Source organism: Passer domesticus, chromosome 20 (genome assembly GCF_036417665.1).
Source record: "Passer domesticus isolate bPasDom1 chromosome 20, bPasDom1.hap1, whole genome shotgun sequence".
Taxonomy (NCBI): Eukaryota; Metazoa; Chordata; class Aves; order Passeriformes; family Passeridae; genus Passer; species Passer domesticus.
Window position 1 is genome coordinate 3533188 of NC_087493.1, and position 24941 is coordinate 3558128.

The 24941-nt window shown below is 47.8% G+C and overlaps 2 protein-coding genes across 6 annotated transcripts in view; both read left to right on the top strand.

The window, feature by feature from the left end:
- ABCA5 (ATP binding cassette subfamily A member 5) overlaps positions 1–19324 on the top strand; it is a 44840-nt gene extending 25516 nt beyond the window's left edge. For all 5 annotated transcript variants that reach the window (XM_064395167.1, XM_064395166.1, XM_064395168.1 and 2 more), the window contains 23 exons: positions 19–158; positions 1604–1723; positions 3748–3949; positions 4188–4357; positions 5384–5517; positions 6410–6547; positions 7157–7270; positions 7503–7673; positions 9121–9234; positions 9490–9627; positions 10326–10400; positions 10903–10994; positions 11388–11514; positions 11589–11706; positions 11805–11896; positions 12088–12263; positions 12857–12932; positions 13011–13105; positions 13872–13991; positions 14176–14325; positions 15213–15292; positions 15491–15546; positions 16404–19324. In XM_064395167.1, coding sequence (XP_064251237.1) covers positions 19–158; positions 1604–1723; positions 3748–3949; positions 4188–4357; positions 5384–5517; positions 6410–6547; positions 7157–7270; positions 7503–7673; positions 9121–9234; positions 9490–9627; positions 10326–10400; positions 10903–10994; positions 11388–11514; positions 11589–11706; positions 11805–11896; positions 12088–12263; positions 12857–12932; positions 13011–13105; positions 13872–13991; positions 14176–14325; positions 15213–15292; positions 15491–15546; positions 16404–16511 — 2806 coding nt within the window. In that variant the 3' untranslated portion in view covers positions 16512–19324. The remainder of the gene's footprint in view (positions 1–18; positions 159–1603; positions 1724–3747; positions 3950–4187; positions 4358–5383; positions 5518–6409; positions 6548–7156; positions 7271–7502; positions 7674–9120; positions 9235–9489; positions 9628–10325; positions 10401–10902; positions 10995–11387; positions 11515–11588; positions 11707–11804; positions 11897–12087; positions 12264–12856; positions 12933–13010; positions 13106–13871; positions 13992–14175; positions 14326–15212; positions 15293–15490; positions 15547–16403) is intronic.
- Positions 19325–21011: 1687 nt separating this feature from the next.
- LOC135284245 (ATP-binding cassette sub-family A member 9-like) overlaps positions 21012–24941 on the top strand; it is a 31883-nt gene continuing 27953 nt past the window's right edge. Inside the window, exons 1-2 of the mRNA XM_064395636.1 lie at positions 21012–21557; positions 24455–24567. Of these exons, the coding sequence (XP_064251706.1) occupies positions 21539–21557; positions 24455–24567 (132 nt within the window). The 5' untranslated portion in view covers positions 21012–21538. The remainder of the gene's footprint in view (positions 21558–24454; positions 24568–24941) is intronic.

The following is a 24941-nucleotide window of genomic DNA, read 5'->3' on the forward strand; positions in this document are numbered from 1 at the left end:
TTCCTGCTGTTTTTCCAGCATGCACATCGATGCCTATTGCAACACAGAGGCCACCACGTCTCTGATCAGGCAGCACATCCCTGCAGCCAGCCTGATCCAGCAGAACCACGAGCAGCTCGTGTACACCCTCCCTCTCAAGGACATGGACAAGTTTGCAGGTATTTGTGGGGTTCTGTGTTGAAGGGATCAGTGATTGCAGCAGGGGGTGTTTATTAAGCATGGCTTTAGGCTGGTGTTCTTGATAAAGTGTCAGTTGTGCCTTGATGTTTTTATATTTATTATTATTTGGTGGGGAGTCAGGGAGGGTTTTCTCAGGTGAGTGAGGGTTTTGTCACCTCTTCCAGTGAGGTGTGAGGGTTATGGGTGCCCAACAGCAAGGGCTGGGGAGAGGAGTGGTGAGGAGTCCCTTCCACCTGAGCATCCCCTGGCAGAGGGTTCTGAAGAGCAGGGCTGACCTGTAGCAGGATGCAGGAAATCCCCAAATACTTCAAAAACCCTACAAAAACCCTAAAAACTCTTGTGAACTGCAAAGAGCATCGTGTGACTGCCTTGAAATTCCATGGAGAGAGGGAGCAGGGAGCAGAGGGGAGGATTCACTAGATGGCAGCAATTATCTGAGCAGTCCTGGGCAGGACTCCTTGCTCTCCTCCCAGAAATAAATGGAATAAATCCTGTGTGGGAAGCCAAGGGAGCATCAGTATTGATGGGAACATGCAGCTGATATTCCATAAAGGTTTTTTTTCCCTGTTGCATTGGGGTTAGTGATTTATGAGCTTTGCAAAAAGGCTGAGATTGAATCAATTCCTCCAAACTATTTTAGGGAGAAGCTGAGGCTGGGAACACACCTTATCAGCTGGGGCAGGAAATCTGTGGAGGGGTGAGGAGTATTGTCAAATATCCAAGTGCTCCTCCCATTTCATACATTGAAATTTCCCTCCAGCCTCACCTTGGCTCTGAAGCTCCTTTTTTAAAGTCCTGATTCCATAGGATTGACAAAAACCCAGACACATTTTTCACCCCAGGGTGCTGTGAAGTTCTCCCACTCTGAGCCTCACATTGGTCTTCAAGCTCTGTGCCCTGTCCAGCATCTCCTGCCTGGTTAACCTGGCCTCAAACACCTGGGAATTATTTTATAGATATATATACATGTATATAAACACACATTTTTATATATTTATTGATATGAAATGACTGTTAACTTATTTTTAAAGATACAAAACAACTCAGGGGTTTCATTTGTAAGATCCTTTGTGCCTGGGCAGGGATTTGGGTAGGATGAGCTGTCCTGGGTATGATTTTTCCAGGAGAGCTCACCTTGAACCTGCCCTGAGGAACCTTTGAGCCCAGCAGCTTCAGGATGCTGAGACAGATTTTAGAAGCAGCACAACTTCAGCAAAACCACATTTCCTGACCACAGAGGCTGAAATTTCCTGCTACAAGGAGCCTGTCCCACCTTGGTTCTCAACCACGACCTTGTGGTTTATTTGCCATTCCCACATTCCTGACTTTCCCACCAAGCAGGAGGTGTAGGGGTGTGTGTGATGTGCCTGAAGTGCTCTTGGCAGGTGCTGGAGCAGAGTTTGAGAGCTGCCTCTGCCCCTAGGTTTGTTCTCTGACCTGGACACCCATTCCCACCTGGGGGTCATCACCTATGGCGTGTCCATGACCACGCTGGAGGACGTTTACCTGAAGCTGGAGGTCGAGGCCGAGATTGATCAAGCAGGTGGGAAGGAGCAGGGCTGTCCCCTTGGCTCCCCTCAGTTCCTGGGGGATTGTCACTGCCAGCAGGAGGGAACAAGAGAAAACATCCCTCACAGGGTGCTCCCCCAGCATCTGGGCATCCTTTGGTTCTCACAGTGTTCCAGGCTGTTGAAACTTTCAAATATAATATTCAATATTCAATATTCAGTATTGTATACTCAATATTCAGTATTGTATATTCCATAATCAATTACAAAACACTACTTAAACTCATAAAGGAGAAGGTAAAGAAGCAGATAACTTCTGCTTTAAAACTTTTATTTTGTTTTATATATATATATTAATATATTTTAATATATATTACTGTATACATATTATATATGTATACTATATATATTACTCTATATATATTTATATATATATATATTACTGTATATATATGATATTTATATTACTGTATTTTAAAACCCCAAACTCTTAAGTTTTTTACTCTGTGGTATCACACACTTCTAATTAAACTACACACTCATAATCTCAGTCCTATTAATTAATTTGAGAAGCCTTCTCCACGGCCTCAGGTCAAATGCAGTGTTCTCCTGGGGGTCAGAGTCTGTCAGCACAGAAAGTTTAAAATTCTCAATAACCAGGGTTCTAACAGAGGAAAAGGCAGAGAATTGGCTGGGGAGTGATTCTGGGAGCATCCAGGGGAAAGCTTGTTACTGATTAATTATTCATCCAGCCAGCTCACATCTGACTGCTTGTCTTTACAGTTTACTTGCCTTTTAAAATGCCATTTATTTTCCTAATAGAGTTTGCTTTCAAGAAATTATAAATGTGCAGGGTAGAATTAATTTTCAACCTTTTGTGTGAACAGTAGCTGCACTCAGCTTGTCTCACTTTAAATTAACTATCAGTCCAAATGAAAAGTTGGGACTGCTTAATATTACTCCAGAATGAGTCAGTTGTTTTTTTAATGTCAGTTTTGAATGGTTTGAGCTGTTTTAATTGTTCTGGAGCTTTCTGTGTGATCCAGAATTATTAGTATGAGTAAATATATGTACTCTGTAATGAAATGGAAATTACTCCCTAATTAGACTGACTGCACAGAGTTTCTGTGTGGGTTTAAGAGGATTTAACAGCTGGATCTGCAGGTGCACACACAGGCCAAGGGAATGAAACTGGGGCAAATCTGCACCTTTTGGTGGCAGAATTTTGAATCATCACATGCCAGGGGTGACTGGGACTGGATGGGGCTGCCCAGGGAGGTGCTGGAGTCTCTGCAGTCTCTGTCCCTGGAGGTGTTGATGGGGTGGAAGTGGCCCCTGGTGCCGGGGTCTGCTTGGTCACAGGCTGGACCCAAGCATCTCAGAGGTCTTTCCCAGCCTTGTTGGTTCTGGGGTTTAAACCACCAGGGTTTTCCAAGGAAATGCTCCTTTATTTCTGCTGTGTCAGCTTGAAGTGTCTGCCATGGGTGTGGTTGGGCTGGAGCAGGGTCACTGGCCTTGGGGTTAAATTCAGGGATGGGGATGGGATTGGGTTGGGATGGCTGGAATGGGCATGGGATTGGGGTGGAGTGGGATGGGGATGGGATTGGGATGGCTGGAATGGAGGATTTGGATGGAATGGGATTGGGATGGGATGGGATTGAGATGGGGATGGGATTGAGATGGCTGGAATGGGATGGGATTAGGATGGAGTGGGATGGGATAGGATTGGGATTGGGATGGCTGGAATGGGATGGGAGTGGGATGGGATAGGATTGGGATGGAATGGGATTGGGATGGGATGGTATTGAGATAGGGATAGGATTGGGATGGGATAGGATTGGAGTGGGGATTGGGATGGAATGGGATAGGATTGGGATTGGGATGGGGTAGGATGGGATGGGATGGGGATAGGATTGGGATGGGGATAGGGATGGGGATGGGTGAGGTGACTTCTACAACAGGAAGAGCAGAGAGTCTGGCCCCCGGCTCCCCCTCCTGTCCCATTTCCACCCCCTCAGTCAGGCCATCACCTCCCTGGGTTTTCCCTGCCCCGTTTCAGATTACAGCGTGTTCCACTCGCAGCAAGCACAGGAGGAGATGGACACCAAGTCCCTGGATGACATGGAGCAGAGCCTGCTGATGCTCTCCGAGGCCAAGGCACCAGCCATGAGCAACTCAGCCCTGTGGAAGAAGCAGGTTTCCACCATAGCCAAAGTGCACTTCCTCAGCCTGAAACGGGAGAACAAGTGTGTCAGAGTTATGTGAGTATGGGGCTCCTCCTTTGTGTGGCAGTCCCAAAACCTGGCTGAATGGCACCAGGGAAAGCACATCCTGCCCTTCATTTTTCCCCATTTAAAAAATAGCAAGTGTGGAGCTGTAATTTCTGTCAATAAATGTTTTTTTGGGGGGTGAGGGAGATTTTTTTTTTAATAGCATGCACATAAAACTGGGTTGGCTTTCACTGAATTGTAACAAACCCCAAACTTTTATTTCTTTCAGGTTGTTGCTTTTCCTCATTTTCCTTGTAGTTCAGATTTTGTTGTTTTTCATACACCACATCATCAAAAATGCTGTAGCTGCTATCAAACTCTCCCCAGATTTGTACTTGCTGAAGCCTGGAGAGAACTATCACAAGTACAGGAGTCGGCTCCTGCTGCAGAACTCCACAGGTAGGGCAGCAGATCCTGTCTCCACCTCTCCTTCTCCCAGATTTTGGGGTTGAGAAGGAACTTTTTTCTTGGTATTAAACCAGATGAAGAGTTTGCAAGTGCCCAGGGGTGGTAAACTTCAGTTTGTGCTGTGGGGTTTGGTTTGGAGATCCTCCTCCCAGCTCTATGACCTTGCTGTGTCAGAAGATGATTCAGGTGAAAGAAGTGGCCAGAAACATTGAGATAAATCAACATGGAAATCCTGCTGGAAAACATCTGGGAAAATCCCTTTTTGTTTCAACTGAGGATGTTTTAAAAGTGCCCAGCAGGACCCCAGGCAGTAGAAACCAGCACCTGCTTGAGCTGTGCATTGATAATTCTGTGTAAAATACTCCAGGTTCCTGAAGAGGAGGGATTTAAAAGACGGGGAGATGTGGCACTCAGGGACATGGCTTAGGGGTGGGGAGTGACTGGATTTCAGAATTCACAGAATGACCAGGTTGGAAGAGACCTTCAAGATCATAGAGTCCAACCCAGCCCCAACCCCTCAGCCAAACCCTGGCCCCCAGTGCCACATCCAGGCTTTGTTAAACACACCCAGGGATGGGGACTGCACCACCTCCCCGGGCAGCCATTCCAGAACTTTATCCCCCTTGCTGTAAAACACTTTTTCCTGATTTCCAACCTGTATTTCCCTTGGTGCAGCTGCAGGCTGTGTGCTCTGGCTGTGTCAGTGCTGCTGCAGACAGAGCCCAGCCCAGCTGAGCACAGGCACCTTTCAGGAGCTGTGCAGGGTGAGGAGGGCAGCCCTGAGTCTCCTTTTCTCCAGGCTGAGCACCCCCAGCTCCCTCAGTGGTTCCTCACAGGGTTTGTGTTCCCAGCCCCTCTCCAGCCTCACTGCTCCCTCTGGACATGCTCCAGCCCCTCCATGTCCCTCCTAAACTCGAGGTGTGCCCTCACCAGTGCTGAGCACAGGGGGAAAAGTGATTTGATGATCCTGAAAGTCTCTTCCAGTTTAAGTAATTCCATGTTGTTTTCTGTCCCCAGAGTCGGATATCAGTGACATTGTGCACTCCCTGGGGAGCATGAACATCCTCTGGGAGATGTACAATGACAGTGATTATGTCTCTGTGGCACCTCACAGTGCAGCTCTGAACGTGTTTGCCCTCCAGTCCAGGCAGGTAAGGCACACGCTGGCTGGGCTGTGCCCAGAGAGCAGCTGCTGGGGCTGCTTTGGGAGTTTCTCACCTGAAAAGCAGCTCTGGAGTCATGGAATCAAATAATAGCATATAATATTGCTTATACAAGAGGCTGCAAAGAGGAGAGAGTGGGAATATTAGCAAAATACATGTTATTCCATAATTATAATTAAACCATTATAATTATGTAATTATATCATTACAATAAGCCAATCAAACTTTGATCCCCTTTTCTTCCCCACAAGGACACAGAAAGTCAGGAGAAATATTCTACTTCACAAGACACCTGGCAGAGGAATGTTTTATTATTTTTTTTTAATTTGTACTGACTGAATTACAGCTTGACAGAAACAAAATTCCATGGTGCTCTTGTGTGTAAAGAAAAATCAGTTTCTTGGGCTGTACATGCTCACAGTTACAGGAATATCTGAACTTTGGGATCATATTTAATCCCCAGTAAGGGAACTGCTTCACAGTGTGCCAGCTCTGGCTCTTGTCCCCGTTTTTACTCCCTGACACTGCTGCCAGCAGAGTGACAGTGCAGCTCCTGCACATCTTTGCCTGTCTGGTTTTAAAGCCATGAGCAGGATCATCCCAGAGCAGCTCCTCGTGTGTTTTGTTCCCCAGACTGTAATTGTCTGGAGTGCCATTTGTCACTGCTCCGTGAAACATGCTGGGAATTTATTCCCAGGAGCTCCTTCTCTGAGGCAGGACTGATTTCCTGAATGAGGCAGTGTGTGAGAAGCACCCTGAGCAGCCCAGAGCTTCCTGCAAAGCACTTGATTATGCAAAGATTTATCCCAATGCTCAGGTTTAATTAAGGAGAGCCCTCTCAGAGCAGAGGGATTAATGCAGCACGTATTTTTCTGCCTAGAATTATGTTTTCAACATCATATTCAACAGCACCATGGTGCATTCCCTGCCAGTTCTGATGAACATTGTCAGCAACCTCCTCCTGCGCAGTCTGAACGTGACTGAGAGCATCCAGATCTGGAGCAACCCCTTGATTCAGGTGAGCAGCTCCCAAAAAATCACCCTGGAGCCCTGGGGAGAGGGCAAAGCATCCCTGAGGGGGAGGGGGAGAGCAGGAGCACCCCACAAACCAAGGAAAAAGCTGGCTGGGGCTGTCTGCAGGGTTTAGGAGGATGTGGAGGGTGCTGGCACTTTTCTCTGCAGGGGCTTGGGAAGAGGATGATGTGTCAGGAATTAAAGGTTCAGTGGGGCTTGGAGCAACCCAGTCTGGTGGGAGGAGTTGGGGTTTGGGATGGGATGATCCCTGAGGTTCTTTCCAACCCAAACCATTCCATGGTGCTGTGAATTAATTCATTATGGGTTTGTTGGAGGTTGCCTGCAGTTCTTGGTCTGTGCAGAGCTGGAGGGGCCTTTGGGAGAGGAGAGGAGCTGCTGCAGGAGATAAATGCTCTGAAAAGTTCTTTAGTTATTATTTATTCCTCATCTAAATACTCCCAAAACTTCCACAGGTGTTTTTCCTCCTGCTGCAGCTCAGGTGATCTTTACATCCACAGACTTTTCATTTTAGTGTTCACAGCCGTGTTCCAACTCCTAATGTAGCATTTTTTGGTCACATTCTGGCATTGAATAAATCTGATCTCTACCCCAGGATCTTCCAGACACAATTTTCAGGCTGGAGATCTATTTTGAAGCCGTGTTGCTGGGGATCATCATCACTGGGATGCCACCCTACTTTGCCATGGACAACGCCGAAAACCACAAGGTAACACCCAGGTGTCCAGGCAGAGAGGCACAGGACTTAAAAATCCTGGGATTTCCTCTTTGGAAAGATCCAAAGAAGGGTTTAAAACAATGCCAAGGCTGGAGCAGATCTGGGAGAAGCCTTTCTGTGCCAAGCCAAGCTTGGCAATAACTGCGGAACACGGGAGGGGTTTCACAAAACATTAATTGTAATTAACACCTGATTAACTCTGTGTTCTCTTCCCCTGCTGCAGATCAAGGCTTACACCCAGCTGAAGATTGCAGGGCTCTATCCCTCAGCTTACTGGACTGGCCAGGCTGTGGTGGACCTGCCTCTGTTCTTCTTCATCCTCATCCTGATGATTGGCAGCCTCTTTGCCTTCCACTACGGCGTTTATTTCTACGTGGGCAAGTTCCTGGCTGTGGTGAGTCTGGGCTGGGCTGACAGCAGGGCTGCCTTCTTTTCTGCAAGTCTTTCATTTCCCTGACCTGAATTTCCACTATGGATACACAGGGAAATGCTGCTGGAGCAAAGACAGAAAGTTTTTCATTATGAAAATGGCTCCAGGTTGGGAGTTTCATTCATAAATAAAATGAAATAAAATCAAGCAGTGCCAGGGGAGGTTTGGGTTGGACACAGGAAGAATTTCTTCACAGAAAGGGTGGTTGGGACTGGAAGGGGATTTAAACCACCAGGGTTTTCCAAGGAAATGCTCCTTTATTTCTGCTTTAAATATGTGCCATGGGTGTGGTTGGGCTGGATCGGGGTCACTGAATTTGGGGTTAAACTGAGGGATGGGGATGGGATTGGGATTGGGCTGCCTGTGGATGTGACAGCCTGGTCAGAGAGAAAGAAAACTAAATGAGTTTTCCCAGAATGGACCTGAGAAGCTTTAAAGAGCTAAAAATAAACAATTATAACCAAATATTAAAAAAAGCCTACAAGTAGTGTTTTTGTAATAATCTGTTTTTCTCCTAAGATTGTTTACAAATGGGTGCCTTGTTAATTAAGCTATCAAGTGAAATGTATTAATTAAATAACCAGTCAAGTCCACCTGACTAATCTGTAAAAGAAGAGAGGATGAAATAAATAGAATTTTTACCACTTCTGATCCACCTCTGTGTCATCTCTGACCCAGCAGTAACAGCTGCCCAGGGAGGTGCTGGAGTCTCTGTCCCTGGTCACAGGCTGGACTCACATCTCAAAGCTCTTTTCCAGCCTTGTTGATCCTTAAACCTGCAGGATTTCCCAGGAAACGCTCCTTTCTTCCTGCTGCCTCAGGCTGTTTGTGCTCTGTGCTGTGGCTGGTGACTGCTGCTGATGAGAAGGGCACAGTGACTTTGGGCAGAGCCCATCTCTGCAGAGAGCTGCAGATGGGATTAAGTGCAGGACACCACCAGGCTTCATGTCTTTGATATTCAGAGCAGGCTTCCCTGTGATCCTGGCTGGAATTGAGAGGAATCAGCTTTTCCCAGATGCTTTTCCAGAGTTAATCAGGTTTGGGATGTGGCTGCAGGGCTGCTTTTCTACCCTTGTTTGAATTTCTACAAAAATGCCATGGTGGAATTCTTACTATTTGCCAGAATCTTGAGGTCAGCATTTATGGGAGCCTGTGTTACAAAAAAAAACCCAATAAAAATGGGAAAGATTTTAAAGGAAGCTGAAGTGGGGGGGAGTTTTTGCCTCTCCACACATTCTTTAATTTGTGTCTTTAATAATACATTCTCTGTGCACCAAGGCAGCAAAATACATCAAATAAAGTGACAACGATAAATCCACTGTTCTGTGTCACACTGAGGTAATTCCTGTTGATCCTTGTGCATAAAAATTCCTGCTGCACATTTCCTGAGGAGCCTTTCCTGTCTCTGCAGATTTTTTGCCTGATTGGTTACGTCCCCTCAGTTGTGCTCTTCACCTACGTGGTCTCCTTCACCTTCAGAAAAGTCCAGAACACGAAGGAATTTTGGTCATTTATATTTTCAGTGGTGAGTGACTTGGCCTGGAGCTGGGATAAGTGGGAACATTGGTGATTTCCAAAGCCACAGCAAAAAATCCCAGTTATTTTGTGGAGCTGTGTGTCCCTATTGCACAGAAAATGGGATTTTTTTACCAATGTCTCACTCACTGCCATAGGCTGAGTGATAAAAACTTTAAGAAAAAATACCTTAAATTAATTAACTTATGCTGAGAGAGTCTGAAGTGGATGAAAATGGACATTTTCCCCCTTTTCTTTGGTACAGACAGCCCTGCTCTGCACAGTTGTCACTGAGGTGTCCTTTTTCCTGGACCATTACCTGGTAACCACCATCCTGCATTATGTCTTCTCCATCTTCATTCCTATTTATCCCCTTATTGGCTGCCTGATCTGTTTTATAAAGGTAAGGGGACTGCAGGGCTCCTTTCCAGAGCCCTTGGAGGTGGCTGGGGTTGGGTTGGTGTCTTTGGGGTGTCCTCTGTAGCCACTTAACACATGATAAATGGTGAAAAATCACCTTTTTCCTATTAAGTGAAGTGGTTTGGTTTTAAAATGGGGAAAGCAGCAAGTTTTCCATGAAATTTCCTTTCTCTGAGTGGAGGGAGCCTACAAGAAAGATGGAGAGAGACTTTAAACAAGGGGTGGAGTGACAGGACAAGGGGGAATGGCTCCAAGCTGACAGAGAGCAGGGTTAGATGGGATTTTGGGAAGAAATTCCTCCCTGGGAGGGTGCCCAGAGCAGCTGTGGCTGCCCCTGGATCCCTGGCAGTGCCCAAGGCCAGGCTGGACGGGCTGGGAGCAGCAGGGGATGGAATGAGAGGGGATTTGAGGTCCCAAACCATTCCATGATTCTGTGATATTCCAAGGAAAACCAGGTGAGCGAAGCCAAGGATGGGATGAGGGTTATTTGGGAGTGGGTGCTTGAAAGCAGGAGCAGCCCCAGGCTTTGGATGGAGCTGTTGGATTTTTATTTTTTTGGAGAGTCTCTGCAGAGCTCAGGAAGTGCTTGAGCACCAGAGCCTGGATGAGATGAAAGGAGTGCAGGAAATGGAGACTCTGTAGATGGTTCTTTACCTGACCATGCTTTTCCCTGAATTCCAGGTCTCATGGAAAGGCCAGAGTGACAGTGGGGGATTCCACGACCCCTGGGACCGGCTGCTGGTGGCAGTTCTGGCTGTGAGCATGGCTTTGCTTTCTCTATTTTACAGAGGGAAAATTCCCAATCTGCTGCAGGGAATTGTGCTTCCTGCTGGGATCCCCTTCTGTCCATCATCTTTATCAGTAAAGATTTGCTCTGATGCTGAGCCTGCAGCACAGGCAGAGCCAGGAAAGCTGCTGTGCCCACCAGCTCAACATCTGCCATCCCCATAGCCTGATTAACACTGCCAGTGTTAATTCTGATTATTATGGGAATCCCTGCTGATGGAGCAAGAGCTCCAGAGCAAGGACAGCCCCTTCTCTGCACAAAAACCCCAAATAATTGCTTTTAAATCTAAACCCTTTGGTTGTGCCTCCTCAGACCCGCTGAGCAGCATGTAATGATATATTTAATATTCCTGGCAACACCAACACGTGTGTGGTGGTGCAGGGCTGGAGCTTCTTGTCCCTCATTGCTCTGGTGGGGTCACCCCAGGGTGCCCAGCCTGGCTGGTGACCAGGGTGGTTCTGTCTGCCTCAGCCCTACCTGCAGTGTGTGGTGTGGCTGTTCCTGCTGCGCTGCTTCGAGCTGAAGAACGGGGGCAGGACCGTGAGAGAAGATCCCTTCTTCAGGTCAGTCTGCTGGATGGTTTTCATCCAAGACATTGTCCAAAGAAACTGGTTTTGAAGGTGCTGGTGCTGGTTAAACTGGGGTGTGCAGTGGGAGAAATAAAATCTCTTTCACTATATCCCATCAGAAATTATCACTGAAATGCAGAAATGGGGGGTTTATTTCCTCTCGAGTTACATCACTGCAAAATCAGGAATTTTGTAAGGATTCCCTTTGTAAAAACAAGGGAATTGCCATTCCCATTGCACAGCCAGGGAGGCTGTACCCCCACAGAGGGCTCAGCAGGGAGGTGACACAGTGGCAGTCCCTGAGCTGCTCCTGCTCTGGAAAATGCCTTTGAGGCAGCCTCAGCTGAGAGCTGAGCAGGGGCCTGCTGCTGCTTTCCTCCCTTTTAGGAAATGTTTTACCAAAGCCAAGCCCTGGAAGTTCCCAGATGTGCCTCACGAGGAGAACGAGGACGAGGATGTGAAGGCAGAGAGGCTGAGAGTCAAAGAGATCCTGAGCAGCCCCAGGAGCGAGGAGGTAAAACCCAAACCCCCCATCTGGGGCTCCCCAGAGCTGCTGGGATCTGCAGCCACCTCCCTCCTCTCTGCCAGATGCCAGCAATCCTGGTCAGCAGCCTGCACAAAGAGTTTGATGAAAGGAAGGAATTTCTTCTGGGGAGAAAAATAAAGAAAGTGGCAACCAAACATGTTTCCCTCTGTGTGAAGAAAGGTTGGAGTTCAGTTGCTTGCTGTTGTTTCATTTATAAAAACAACTCTTGGAACCTTTTATGTGATCTCGTGGGCAATGTTTGTGTTGTCCCTTTTCAGGAGAAATCCTGGGTTTGCTGGGACCCAATGGAGCTGGGAAAAGCACATTGATTAATATGCTTGTTGGAGAGATTGAACCAACCAGTGGGCAGGTATGTTCCATGCCACAGTTACACAGAAAATCAACCCACATTTCAATTTTATTGTTATTATTGCAGGCACTCCTGAGGGCATTTTGCTAAAACCATGCAAAAACCATGCAAATGTTTCCTGCTAAAACCATGCAAAAAGAGTTTGGAAATTTGTAATATTCTGAATTAAAGTCTGGGCATTTTCCTCACAGGTTCTGATGGGAGATGATTCCTTGGGGCTGAGCAGTGAGGATGACTCTGTGAAATTTGTGGGCTACTGTCCCCAAACAAATCCTCTGTGGCCAGATATCACATTGCAGGAACACTTTGAGATTTATGGTGCTATCAAAGGCATGAGCCAGTCTGATGTTAAAGAGGTCATCAAGCGGTGAGTGGTTCATTGCAGAAATCTTTGTGCTTGTACTGAAGTTGCTTTAGCTTTTTTTATCTTCAGCCTTATTGCTTGGAAGGATTTTGGCTGTTTTTATTTTCAGCCTTATTGCTTGGTTGAAAGATTTTGGCTTTTTTGATGTTTTTTTTCCCCTTCTCACCTTTCCTACTGCAGGTTTTGTTTCCATTTCAGTTTGGTTTTAAGCTTGGTTGAAATTCTGCAACTGTGAATTCGTAGATGAGGAAATGAAGGTTCATCCACACAAAATTCAGTTGGGATTTTGAATTTTCATTTGTGTTTTTTTAAAGTTATTTTTCTAAGGTTATAAAGTACTGACAGTGACCTTTGTAGAGGCTGCAAGGATGGGGAGTCCTGAGCTTGGAGCTGTTTCTGTTGTCACCAAGGCTCCTCCAGGACAGGTGGCTTTGTATGGAAGCTCCAATTCTGCTTTTTGCTCTGCTTTTTTTTAAACTTGATACACAAATATTTGTAACTGAGCTCTTCAAAAGGAGCTGGTTTGCATTCTCTGGTGAGGGGGAAGCCAAACCATCCCCCTCCCAACCCTTCCCACCTGCTCCTTCCCTCCCCAGCATCGCCAGCGTCCTGGATTTAAAGGACCACCTGCAGAAGACGACAAAGAAGTTGGGCATGGGGCTGAAACGCAAGGTAAGGGGGGCTCTGGGTTCACCCTGGGGGTCCCCAGCACCCTCCCTGTCCTCACCCTGCCCCTCTGCCTTCCCCCAGCTCTGCTTTGCCCTCAGCATGCTGGGCAACCCGCGGGTCACGCTGCTGGACGAGCCCTCCACCGGGATGGACCCCAAAGCCAAGCAGCACATGTGGTGAGTGCTGCCCGTGGCTGCAGGGCCCAGCTGCTCTGGGGGCAGCTACCCCTGCTCAGCTGTCCCTCTGTGAGCCACAGACAGGGAGTAACTCAGGGGGCTGGGTTGGAGGGACCATGAAGATGATGCAGTTCCACCCCACTGCCGTGGGCGGGGATGTCTTCCACTAAAGCAGAATAATTTCTGCTTAATATCCCATCTAACCCTGCCCTCCATCAGTGGGAAGCCATTCCCTGTGTCCTGTCCCTCCATCCCCAGTCCCTCTCCAGCTCTCCTGGAGCCCCTTTAGGCCCTGGAAGAGGCTCTGAGGTTTCCCCAGAGCTTCTGTTTGGATGAACACCCCCAACACTCAGCCTGTGTCCATAGCAGAAGTGCTCCAGCTCTTGGAGCATCTCCGTGCTCTCCTCTGGACTCGCTCCAGCAGCTCCTCCTGTGCTGGGAGCCCCAGGGCTGGACACAGGACTGCAGGTGGGGTCTCACAAGAAGGGGAGCATCAGCCCAACCTGTGTGCCAGGTGCAGCACAGCTGTGTCCTCTCCCAGAGAAACTTGGGGATCACAGGCTTGAAGGTCGAAAGAAATCCTTAAAATAATACAGAATGCAGATTCGAGCTGTGTTTAGGAAGCTCAGCTGTTAATTGTTGCTGTGGGAGGGGCATTTATCCATAAATAGAGGGTCCATCCCAGCCCCCCTTTCCTACTGAGGCAGGATTTGCTGTTCCCTGCCAGATGGTTTTGTCCAGGGCTGGTTTGGGTTGTGTTTTGCAGGCGGGCAATCCGAGCAGCCTTTAAGAACAAGGAGAGAGCAGCAATCCTGACCACGCACTACATGGAGGAGGCAGATGCTGTCTGTGACCGTGTGGCCATCCTGGTGTCAGGGCAGCTCAGGTACCCCCAGATCCCCCCTGGGGCAGGGGGCACAGGCAGCTGTGCTGATACACTCCTCTGAAAATAAAGATACATTTGGTACCTTAAATTTGGTACTTTAAATGAATCCTTCCCAGCAAAAAGGATCTGTTTGAGGTTAGGCTGTTCTTGGGTACAACTTGTGTTTTCTGTCTGTAATTTATAGGTGTATAGGTACTGTCCAACACCTGAAGAGCAAATTTGGCAGAGGATACTTCTTGGAAATGAAACTAAGGGAAACAGCAGATGTGCAGCAGGTGGAATATCTGCAGAGCCAGATTTTGCACATCTTCCCCAACGCCAACCGCCAGGAAAGGTGAGGTTTGGCAGATACCCAGAAAATATTGATGTTAATCAAACCCTCTGATTTCACAGCAGCTCCTTGGCACCGGGGAAGGAATGTAAACATTTACACACAGCTTAAAAAAAAAAAAGAGGAATAAAAATAGGAAGGGATCTGGAAGGCAGCAGAGCCGGGGCTGGCAGGGCGGGGCCGGGAGCTCACGCAGATGTTTGGCACGGAGGAAGCAAAACTGGATTTCTGCATAGCTGTTGCCTGACAGCTTCCTCCTGGGTCAGGGCCCCCGGGAAAGGGCTGAAACCCGAGTTTCTGACTCTCTGCCCTTACCTGGAAATGCCTGAGGTCTCTGGGGGTCTCAGCTGCAGGGTGGGCTGGCTGCTGTTCCAGCAGCAGCTCTGAGTCTGTGCCGGAGGGTTTGGCTCGGTGACTGGAGACTCCACAAAGGGCACTGCAGGCATCCAGAGCAGTGTGATCCTTGAGGGACTGTGATTGAGATCCTTCCTCAAACATGGGAGACGGGAGGGAGGGAGGGGAGAGCTCCCTGTGCAGGGCAGAGCAGCTCCCTGGGCTGCAGTGGGGGTTGCAGGAAGGCTGTGAGATGCAGACTTCCAGGACGTGCTGGAACCTCCCTGCTCGGCTGAAATCCAAACCCTCAGGACTCTGGGAGCTCCAGGAAGCAAACCTGCCATGAGTCAGCAGAATAGAAAAGAACTTAGAACAGTCCCGGGTGGTCTCAGCTGCTGCACCTGGAGCTGCATCACTGCCCTTCCTGTGTGACTGTGACACTCAGAATGCTGCAGAAACCTTCAGGAAAGGAGTTCAAACCCATTCCATGGGGTATTAATATTTGTACTTGGAGTGATTTTGCTTGAAGCTAAATTTGTTTTGCTTCTTTGTTCCAGTTTTGCTTCCATCTTGGCGTATAAAATTCCTAAAGAAGATGTACAGTCACTTTCACATTCTTTTTCCAAGCTGGAGGAAGGTAATGAAGCACTTGCCATACATCACACACACAAATCCTTCTGTCTCCCATAACTGACACTTCTGCCACGTGATGTCACTCCTCCATTTCTGTTCCAGATTTATTTAACTTAATTTTCTTTTATTGATATTTGTCCCCTTGGGAACTCAAGAGTAAGTGAAGTGTCCTTAAATCTGCTCTTATTGATTCTTTCACCAGTAAAACACACCTTCAACATCGAGGACTACAGCTTTTCTCAAGCAACACTGGAACAGGTGTGTGAAATTCTGGTTTGTGAGTTTAAACCCTGTTTTTTGAGTGTAGACCCTGCCAGGTGAAGGTGTCAGAGGGCAGGAGTGGATGGGATATTTGGAAGGAATTTCTCCCCTTGAGGGTGGGGAGGGGCTGGGATAGAATTCCCAGAGCAGCTGTGGCTGCCCCTGGATCCCTGGCAGTGCCCAAGGCCAGGCTGGACAGGGCTGGGAGCAGCCTGGGACAGTGGAAGTGTCCCTGCCATGGCAGGGGTGGGATGGGATGAGCTTTAAGGTCCTTCCAACCCAGAGCATTCCATGATCCCATAATGATGGACCCTGTGCAGGCAGCTCATCCTCCAACCTCTGCTCTCAGCCACTGGGGCTGCTTTGCTGATGCCTGTTGGGGCATTTTTGGGAAACTGAATTCCCTTTTTGCAAAGTGAATCACATCTGCCAGCTCTCCAGCTCCTCTTTATTCCTGTTTTTCCCTCTAAAAATAAGATGCCAACTGCAGTGACTGGAAGAAGGCAAATGTGTGGTATTAGTGGAAAAGCTGCTCTGATTTATTCCAAGAACAGACATTTGCTGTTCGTAGCTGGAAGGAGGGTGAAGCTGAGACTTTTAATTGCTTATTGTGGATTAATTATTGCTGACAATTAATGTCCTTCAGTGTTCAACTTCCCTTTCATTGTGCTCTTGAAGAAAAGAGGTGGGAGGGTAGGAGTAAGGAGAAAAACCTCAAAATACTAAAAATACTAGAAATGTCTTACTCAGAGATGAAGCAATACATTGAATACTCATGAGGATTTTAGCATGAGTTGTATTTGTGCCCAGGGAGGTTCCTACAAGGAGCATGGGGTGTTCTCCCTGTTTTCCAGGTGTTTGTGGAGCTGGCTAAAGAGCAGGAGGAGGAGGACAGCAGCTTTGGCACCCTGAACAGCAGCCTGTGGTGGGAGAGGACGCAGGAGGACAGAGTCATTTTCTGAGCTCCTCGTGCTCCTGTTGGTGCCAGCACCAATCCTCCCTCTGCTCCTGGAGCTGGGCTGGGCAAGGACAGCTGGGTTTGGGAGCCCTGAGCCTGTCCCACCATCCTGGCCTTGGGAATAATTGCCACAGGAGCCGTGAGCATCCCACTGCTCCTCTGGCTGACCCCAGATCCTCCTCCCCTCGCTGCTGCCGGGCTGTGCTGGGCAGGAGGCACTGCCACAGCATCTCCTGGAGCTGGTGGCTGGTGCAGGAGCTCCCACCTGCCTTGCCCTGCCTCTGCTGGGCAGGAGGCTGGGCTGTGCTTCAGGAAAAGCCTGTCTGAGCAGAGCCAGTCTCTGCAGGAGCATCCTGCCCCAAGGCTTTGCAGGGTCTGGCTGGGCACTCTGCCCATCCTGCACACCCATCCCTGCTCCTCCACCAGCCCAGCCACCCCTGCTGCTGCTTTGAAGATGCACCTGCTTAGAAGAGAGGGGAAGAAGCCCTGCAGAGTCCCTGGCCCTCTGCAAGGAGGGTCCTGAACTGCACGGCCAGCTCGGCTTGGCGTCCCACCAGCCCAAAATGTTCATCTGCAGAGCAAAGCTGGCACCTGCTGGCACTGCCAGTCCCCTCCCCTGCAGGCTGGCAGCTGTGTGCTGCCAGGTGGGGCTTGTCCTGCATGCTGGGGGTGGACAGAGTGGAGGTGGCTCTGCCCTGTCTCCATTCAGAGCTGTGTGATTGTTGCCCTGGCTGTGACAAGGTGTGTCCTGCCAGCTGCTCTCACACACAGTGCTTTGGACATGGTTGCATTTTCCTTGCCAGTGCATTCATGAGCTCCAGTGTTTCCCAGTCCCTCGTTGTTGTGGTTGCAGTCAGTAACACAGGGCCCATTTTGTCACCCCCTTTGTAAAACCCCAAATGAAAGGGTCCCAATTCACAGCCTCACCCATAAGAAAGGTGCCTTTGGTTTGCATAGAAGCACTAAGAAGAGTAGAATATGTGGTCCTGAGATATGACAGATGTATGTTGAAAATATTTTTTTTGTTGTTTTTTTCTACACAAAGCTATCATCACATTTTTTTTAGTTTTATAAGGGGAAATTAAAGATTGCTCCCAGTTCATTTTGCTCTGCAATGAACAGACACAGAGATGTGTTTCTATTGAGACATTGGCTTCATAAGTCATATCATTTATGTATCTTCACTTTAAAGTTAGAAAAATTTGTTTTTTTCTTGAGAAAACTCAAAAAAATGGGTAAAGTTGGAGTTGTGTGTCCCAGCTGTTTGTAATTCCCAGGCAATAATGTGTGTGATATGTTTGATAATGGTTTATCAGTGTCTTCAGCCACAATCTGTTTCCATCAGTTTCTTATATAGGGAAATGTGAACTCCTTATGCAGAATTTGACTTCCTCTTTTGTACCCATAGGTTGCATAGAAATGCACAGCTTTGGGTTTGTAGTTAAAATTTGAGCCCAAGCCCTGCAGAAAGCCCTGAACATCCCAGGGAAGCACAGCCCTGGAGGTGAGGGATTAAAAGGACAGGATTAAAGCAAACTGCTGCTCCAGCACTGCCTGACAGGGGTGAAACTTGTCAGAAAAGAAACAAAAACCCCAAATTCAGGTGTTGTATTTATTTAACCCCAGCCCTGCTGCTGGCTGGGAGCTCTGAGCTTTTGCCTTTATTTGGAGCAATTTGGGACTCAGAATTCTCTTGGCACTTCCCCATGCAGGTGTGTACAAGTTGAGTGCATTTTTCCCAAATCCCACATTTCTCTGGTGTCTTTTGGACAGTGGTGTTTCAGCCAAGTGTCACCTGCCCATCAATCCAGCACATTCTTGTCACCTGGATTTAGGGAATTAGTGTGGCCTGTGAGCAGCCTTGGTGTCTGCCTTGAATTTATTCTTTCACTTGGAGTTGATTGTCTGTAAAATAGTTCTGTGCTGTCTGTTTCAGATGTTTCCATATTTCCTCACATTTCAGATGGGAAAACTTCGGATTAGAAGCCAGATGAGCTCAGTTTGGTGCTGTTGTTTATCTTGGAGGAGCCCAGTGGATGGTGGCGCTGGTTTTTGTGCAGCTACAGAAAGGACAGAGAATTTGGCTCTTTAAATTAATTCCCTGTTTGGGTGGGATCTGTTTGACCTGGTGACATCATGGGTTAAAGTGGGGCAAAATTCCACCCCAAAACATCACTGTCCTCATGTCAGAAGTGTTTCAAAGTGTCCTAAATTGTCTGTAATTGCCAGAATAGGGAAAAAAACCAGGCAGAATTAAACCAGGGAATGCCCTGGAAACATCAGATTTATTCCTGGCATTTGAAGCTCTTTGTTCAGCTGTTATCAGTGCCATTCCAAATCCCATCCACCCAACACACACCCAGCCTGTGCTCCCAGAGATAAACTGGATTTGGGGGGATTTGGGGTAAATCCAGCCAGTTTGGGTCACCATTCCCAGGTGAGCTGGTTGGAGCTGCCTTGCAGGGTTCCTGTGATGTATCCAAAGCTTGGATTTCACCTTCACTTCGTGCTCTTGTGACAAGGTTGTATTTTTCTATGGAGAGTTTCACGTGTCTGGTTCTGTTTAGGTTCCCAAGAAATGTCCTTATTTAAGAGTATCTCTGTTCAGCAAGTGAGATTTATTGCACAGCCAACTCGCAGAGCTCTGGCAGCAGAAGCAGAGGGTGTCAGCCTGAAGGTGACACACTTGGGACACTCCTCCTGCTGCTGGGCCACGTGCAGCTCCTTTTACACACTTGCCTTTCTTCTTGTAAAGGTGAGAGTTTTCCTTTCCCAGCTGGAAGTACTTCCAAAATAAAGATGGATTGGGTTGTTAAACTCTTGGCTTTCTGGTTGCTTTGGAAATGGGGATGGTTCTCAAAGCCTGGGCTGATTTTTGGGGGGCAGCAGAGTTTCAGGTGGTTGGGCTCAGGCAGAGTGTTGGGGGCTCTGGCTGTGGGCATGGCCAGGGCTCCTGGGCTGCAGTATTTACAGATTTTAAACTGAATTTGGGGGAATTTTGCAGTGTTGCAACACTGGGATCCGACCGCCCTGCTTTGGGCTAGCAGTGACCCCAGGCAGCTGTGTGCTCCTGGCATGGCACACTGTCCATCTGCAGGGGTGAATTACCTCCAGCCACTGGGAAATTACCCCTGCTTTAAAAAAACAATTCATTTTTGTGCTTGGAGCTGTGCCCAAGGTGAATTCTCTGGGTGGGTGCTGGCTCTGGGGTGAGGGGCAGTGGAATGGGGAGGTTTGGCTGAAGGTGGGGCATGAAAAGAGCTCTGCAGGGATGGAGGGCACTGTCTGCTCCTGGCCCTGCTCTGGGACTGCCACACCCTGCTGAGGAAGAGGAGGAGGTGATCACCTCCAGCCTCATGGGTCAGTGAAAGGTGCAGCAAAATAAAAGGGGTTTGTGCTCCCTGAGCTCCTCCGTGGAGAGGAAATGACTCCAAAGAAGTTTAGTCTGAGCTTGGGGACAGTTCCCAGCAGCTCACACTCCTTTGTTTCTGATGGTGTGGAAGGGTAGTGTGCCATGCATTTTTTTTTAAGCTGTAAAATTAATTTGCTCCCTTATAATGCTGCTTTTAAGAGATGTCCAGAAAGTCCCTGATTTAACATGCTGAATTTCCCTTTGATAAGGGCTTCCTGGAGCTCTTGCTGTTCCTTTTTCCTTTGCTTGCCATGTGCCCCTGGAAGGGTCTGGCTCCCTTCCCAGCCTCTCTCTTCCTCCTGGCAGATACAAGGGCTGGTCCTGAGTCCCCTTCTCAGAAATCCTCTGGAGCATCTGCTTGGAGGATTTAATTAATGAGAAAAAATATCAGCAGATATTAAAATATCAGCAGATACAATAATGTTATATCAGCAGATATAGTAATATTAATATCAGCAGATATAATAACATTAATATCAGCAGATATTTTAATATCTGCTGCTGCTCAGTGAAGCCCTGAGGGGTTGAGATCCCACTTCAGGAGCAGGATGGGGAACCCCAAGGGGTGCTTGGAGCAGGTGTCATTTTTCTGTGAAAAAGCCTTTTCTGCAGCTGATGTGCAGTCAGGCAGGGCTGGGTCCCACGCTGAGGCACAGGTTTGGGTCAGAAAAGTGCTGGTTTTTGGTGAAGTGCACTCAGATGGGCTTTGTGCAGTCACGAGGAGCCTTGCCCGTTGCTCCCCTGTTGCCCAACACGAAGGGATGCCGGAAAACACTTCTGCTCCTCTCCTAAATGAGCTCATGCCTTGAAAATGAGAAAATCAGCAGCTGCAGCAGAGCCCCAGCCTTTTGTTAAGCAACAACCCTGTGGTTTGAGGCAGCTCTGCAAATCAGATGCACAATCCTCGAGCTGTGGAAGTTCCGGGACAGTCAAATTCATTTAACTCATTGAATTATCCCGTGGCCATGCACCCTCCCAGCTCCTTTGCATTCCCTGGCTTCTCTGATTTCCTCACCCCCCTGTTCTGAAGGCAGATCCACTGGAAAGATGTTTTGTTTTTAAACGCCCAACACGCTCCATCCTGCTTCCAGCTGTGCAGCAGCTGCTGGAAAAGCAATTAAAAGGAGTGGAAATTGGGAAAAAAAACCTCTCAAAACAACGGGGAAAGGAGAAAGAAGAACTAAAACCCCCTTGGTGCTGGGCTGCAGGATTTGTCTGAGCAGAGGAAGGAGCATTTGCTGAGTCAGGCTCTGGGCACCATGGGGACAAGGCAGCAGAGTTGTCCCTCTGGAGAAGCTGGGCCAGGGACAAAGTGGCTCTGCCACCTCTCAGGAGTGAAGGTTCACCCCAGCCAACTCTGCTGCCTGCTGGCAACATCTGCAAGAGTGAGTGCAGCCCTGCAAAGCGTGCTGTAAACACCCCCAGGCTCGGGGCCAGCTGGTTGTAGGTGCTGTTCCAAGGTTGGGTCATCGCTCCAGAAGTTTTGGGAGGGTTTGCCCGGCTGACGTCAGCCCCGAGAGGGGCATGGCCACCGGGCTGGGCCACCGAGCTCAGCCTCCCTGGGGCTGAAAAGGGACCAGCAGCCCGGACACCTCAGAGCTGCAGGAGACCTGGGCCCCATGGAAAACACTCCAGCAGGTAAGGAGTCACAGAGCTCTCCTTTTATCAAGGGGAAAATTAATTTGGAAGTAGGGATGGATGGATTCTCCATGCAGGGTTTGAGTTTTCATGAGGGGATGATGAGTTTTTTCCTAGTTAGTGCTTTATGATGCTGAATGCATCAAAGTTGCACCTTCCAGCTCTGTTTTCTGGTGGACTGTAAGTTCACAACAAAATATTTTACAGGAAAAGGAGAAAAATATTCGGCTTTTCTGGGTGTGTGTGTTTTGGTTTCCCCATGGCTGCAGGTGAAGAGCTGCAGGTTGAGCACTGGGTGATGATCCCTCCCTTTGCTCTCCTCCTCCTGCCCTGCTGCCAATAAAGGCATTTAAAAATACAAAACCCCCAAATTTCACTTCTCTGTATGAGCTGAAGTGTTGGGCTTTCATTAAGGACAGGCTTAGAGTTGTTATTTTCAAGTTGAGAGTAGGAAAAAACAACCTGTTCCAGTCTGAGTTGGAGTGGAGTCCGTGCAAATCTGTGTCGGATTTATCAGATGCAAACACAAAAAACTGCAAGAACTGGCAAAGAGGAGGGGATAGAAAGAGAAGCTTTGCACTCTCCACGTGCAGGGATCCATCCTTGGCTCTGGGAAAGGAAATTTCCTCTGGGAAGTGTGAGATGCACCATGGATTTCTCCCTTTGAACTCAAAATTGAGAGGCTCCTGCCAGAGCTCCTGAAAAGCAGCTTGATTTTAGGAACTAAAATCGTAAACTCCAGGAACGCTTCAGGTTGGAAGTGACCTCTAAAAGTCTCCCAGTCCAACCCCCCTACAAGGAGCAGGACATCTTCAAACAGCCCTCAAAAAGTTAAATTTACAGAGGAAAACTGTGTGAAGAGGTGCCAAAGAGGAATTCCCTGAGATAGTAAATAAAGGGATTATATGGGATGTGCCTTCCTGGGCCAGCTTCTGGTAGAGCAGAGCTGCTCACAGGATCCAGGAGAAGTTATTGCAACACCTTGGCAGGGAGTTCCTGGAGAGCAGGAAGTTTGGATGCACTTAATGAGCCCCTGGAGACATCCAGCTTTACAAGTGATGCTCTTAACTGGATTAAAGTTTCCCAAACATCACTGCCTCCAGTTCTGATGTGTTTATTTTGCCTTCTGCATCTGAAGTTTTGAGCCTCAGGCCACACAGAGGATTCTCCCTTGGCTGTATTTTTTACCTTTTTGCTATAATTATCTAATAGATTAATTAGATATCTAATTCAAAGTTAATAATAGCTAATATTTATGGGGTATCTGGAAGTTAAATTCCACAGCCTTCATAGGCAGCATCACTTGTTTGAATTCCTGGCTTCATATTTGGCTCCCAGTGGTATTTGCTCCTTGCTCCACAGGCAAAAAGTAAATTCAAACTGGTAGAAACTCGGTTAAAATTTTCTAAAAAGTTTGAGATTTGCTCCATCATTTTAAAATTGTTTGTTGTGACTGTAGAGATTCCATGCATCTTTTAGAGAGACCATCATGTTTTCCTTGTTATCCAAACACCACCACACTTTGTTTACTACCCAGACATCCTGGGCTGAGCTGCTGCTTGCAGTTCATGACTGAAATCCAGACCTGAGGAAAAAAAATAAGTTAAAAATTGACACTTCCTAGAAATCTCTTTCTATTTACCTTTAATCTTCAGTGCAGGCAGCAGGGAGGAAGTGTGGGAGGAAGCGTGGCAGGGAAAGAGAGATAAAATAAGGTAAGGTAAGCCCTGTGATAACACAGGAGGTAAACTGGCACCCTGGATCCCTTGCCCCTGCAGTACACAAATATTTAATTATTCCAAAAAACAAGCAGTGAAGGGAAGGGAGCAGTGGAACCCTTTACTAACTCCAGCTGCCCAATCCATGAAATCAGGAAGGCTGTCCAAGGGGAATGGAGCACTCTGCCTTTGAGGCTGCTTTGATTTGGGGTTTTTATGATTTTGGGTTTCAGCCTTTTGAAAGGATTAAACCACAAAAACCTGTTGGGAGGTTCCCTGCTCCCCTGGGAAGGGGGTGAAACCCATCAATCTGAAGGTGCTGCTGTTCTTGCTGCTTGGCCACAGGATTAAATCTGGTGCTGAAAGAAATATCCCAAAGAAATACTCCCTGCTCAGCATTTAGGAGGATGTTAAGGAGCACATGGGTGTTCTAATCCTGCCCTGCTCTAACTGCATTAAAGTTCCTTAATATTTGGGTGAAAACAGAACAAACTGGTCCCTTACCAGCCTGGTGGAGGCAGGCAGTGGCAGCCTCTATTTTAGGTTATTTTCAGCATCTGCCCAGTGTTTGTAACGTGGTTCAGAACCCAGAGCACGTGAGCAGCGCTTTGCCAACAAACCACGTGTCTGAGGCCAGACACAAATTCATTTCCTGCAGTGAAACGTGGAAAGTGAGCAGTTGTCTGTTCCAAGCCTCTCTGGGATGGGGAAGGATGAGGAAGGATGGGTCTGGGAGAGGAAGGATGAACTTGGGTGAGGAAGGATGAACTTGGGTGAGGAAGGATGAATTTGGGATGAGGAAGGATGAACTAGGGGAGGAAGGATGAATCTAGGGGAGGAAGGATGAATTTGGGATGAGGAAGGATGAATTTGGGATGAGGAAGGATGAATTTGGGTGAGGAAGGATGAATTTGGGATGAGGAAGGATGAATTTGAGTGAGGAAGGATGAATTTGAGTGAGGAAGGATGAACCTGTGCACGTGGAAGAGGCAGCGCAGAGTCCAGCCCAGCTCTCTGTTCCCTTGCATGATCTTGGCCTATTTCCTTTCAATTTTAGTTGTCCAAAGTTAAGGAGACAAGTTCTCCCCCTTTGGCATGTTATTGGCTTCCTCTGAAGTGCTATTTAACATCCAGTGACCTGTTTTATTCTAAATTATATCATTTTCTTTCCCGTCTTAGCTGGAAAAATGCAGGGGGCATCCAAGAAAGCCTCACAAATATTTCAGCAAACCTGTGCTCTCCTGTGGAAAAATATTCTTCTGGTGTGGAGGATGAAGTCAAAAAGTTTCCAGGCAAGTGTCAGTTCTTCCAAAGGGAAATCAGGATTTCTACTACAAAGAGTTTTCACGTTGCATTGTTTTTGTGTGAGGGGATGTGAGAAGGCTCAGCTGTGGTTCCCTGGGAAATGTCAGCAGTTCCTTCTTCCTGTGACACTACAGATCTGCCTCGTGACAAAGCTGGCTGCTGGCTTTTGCTTGTTGATCCTGCCCTGTGCAGAGGAACACAATGTCCAATTCATGGTTCCAGTGTCAAATTCTCCACAGACCTCGCTGGCTCTGGGACTAAGCAAACATGTTTTCCATCTGAAGCCTTGCTGGGATTTGAAAAGCATCACACCTGTGGAACAGCTCTCCCCTGTCCACAGGGGCAAGGCTGCAGGAGCTGG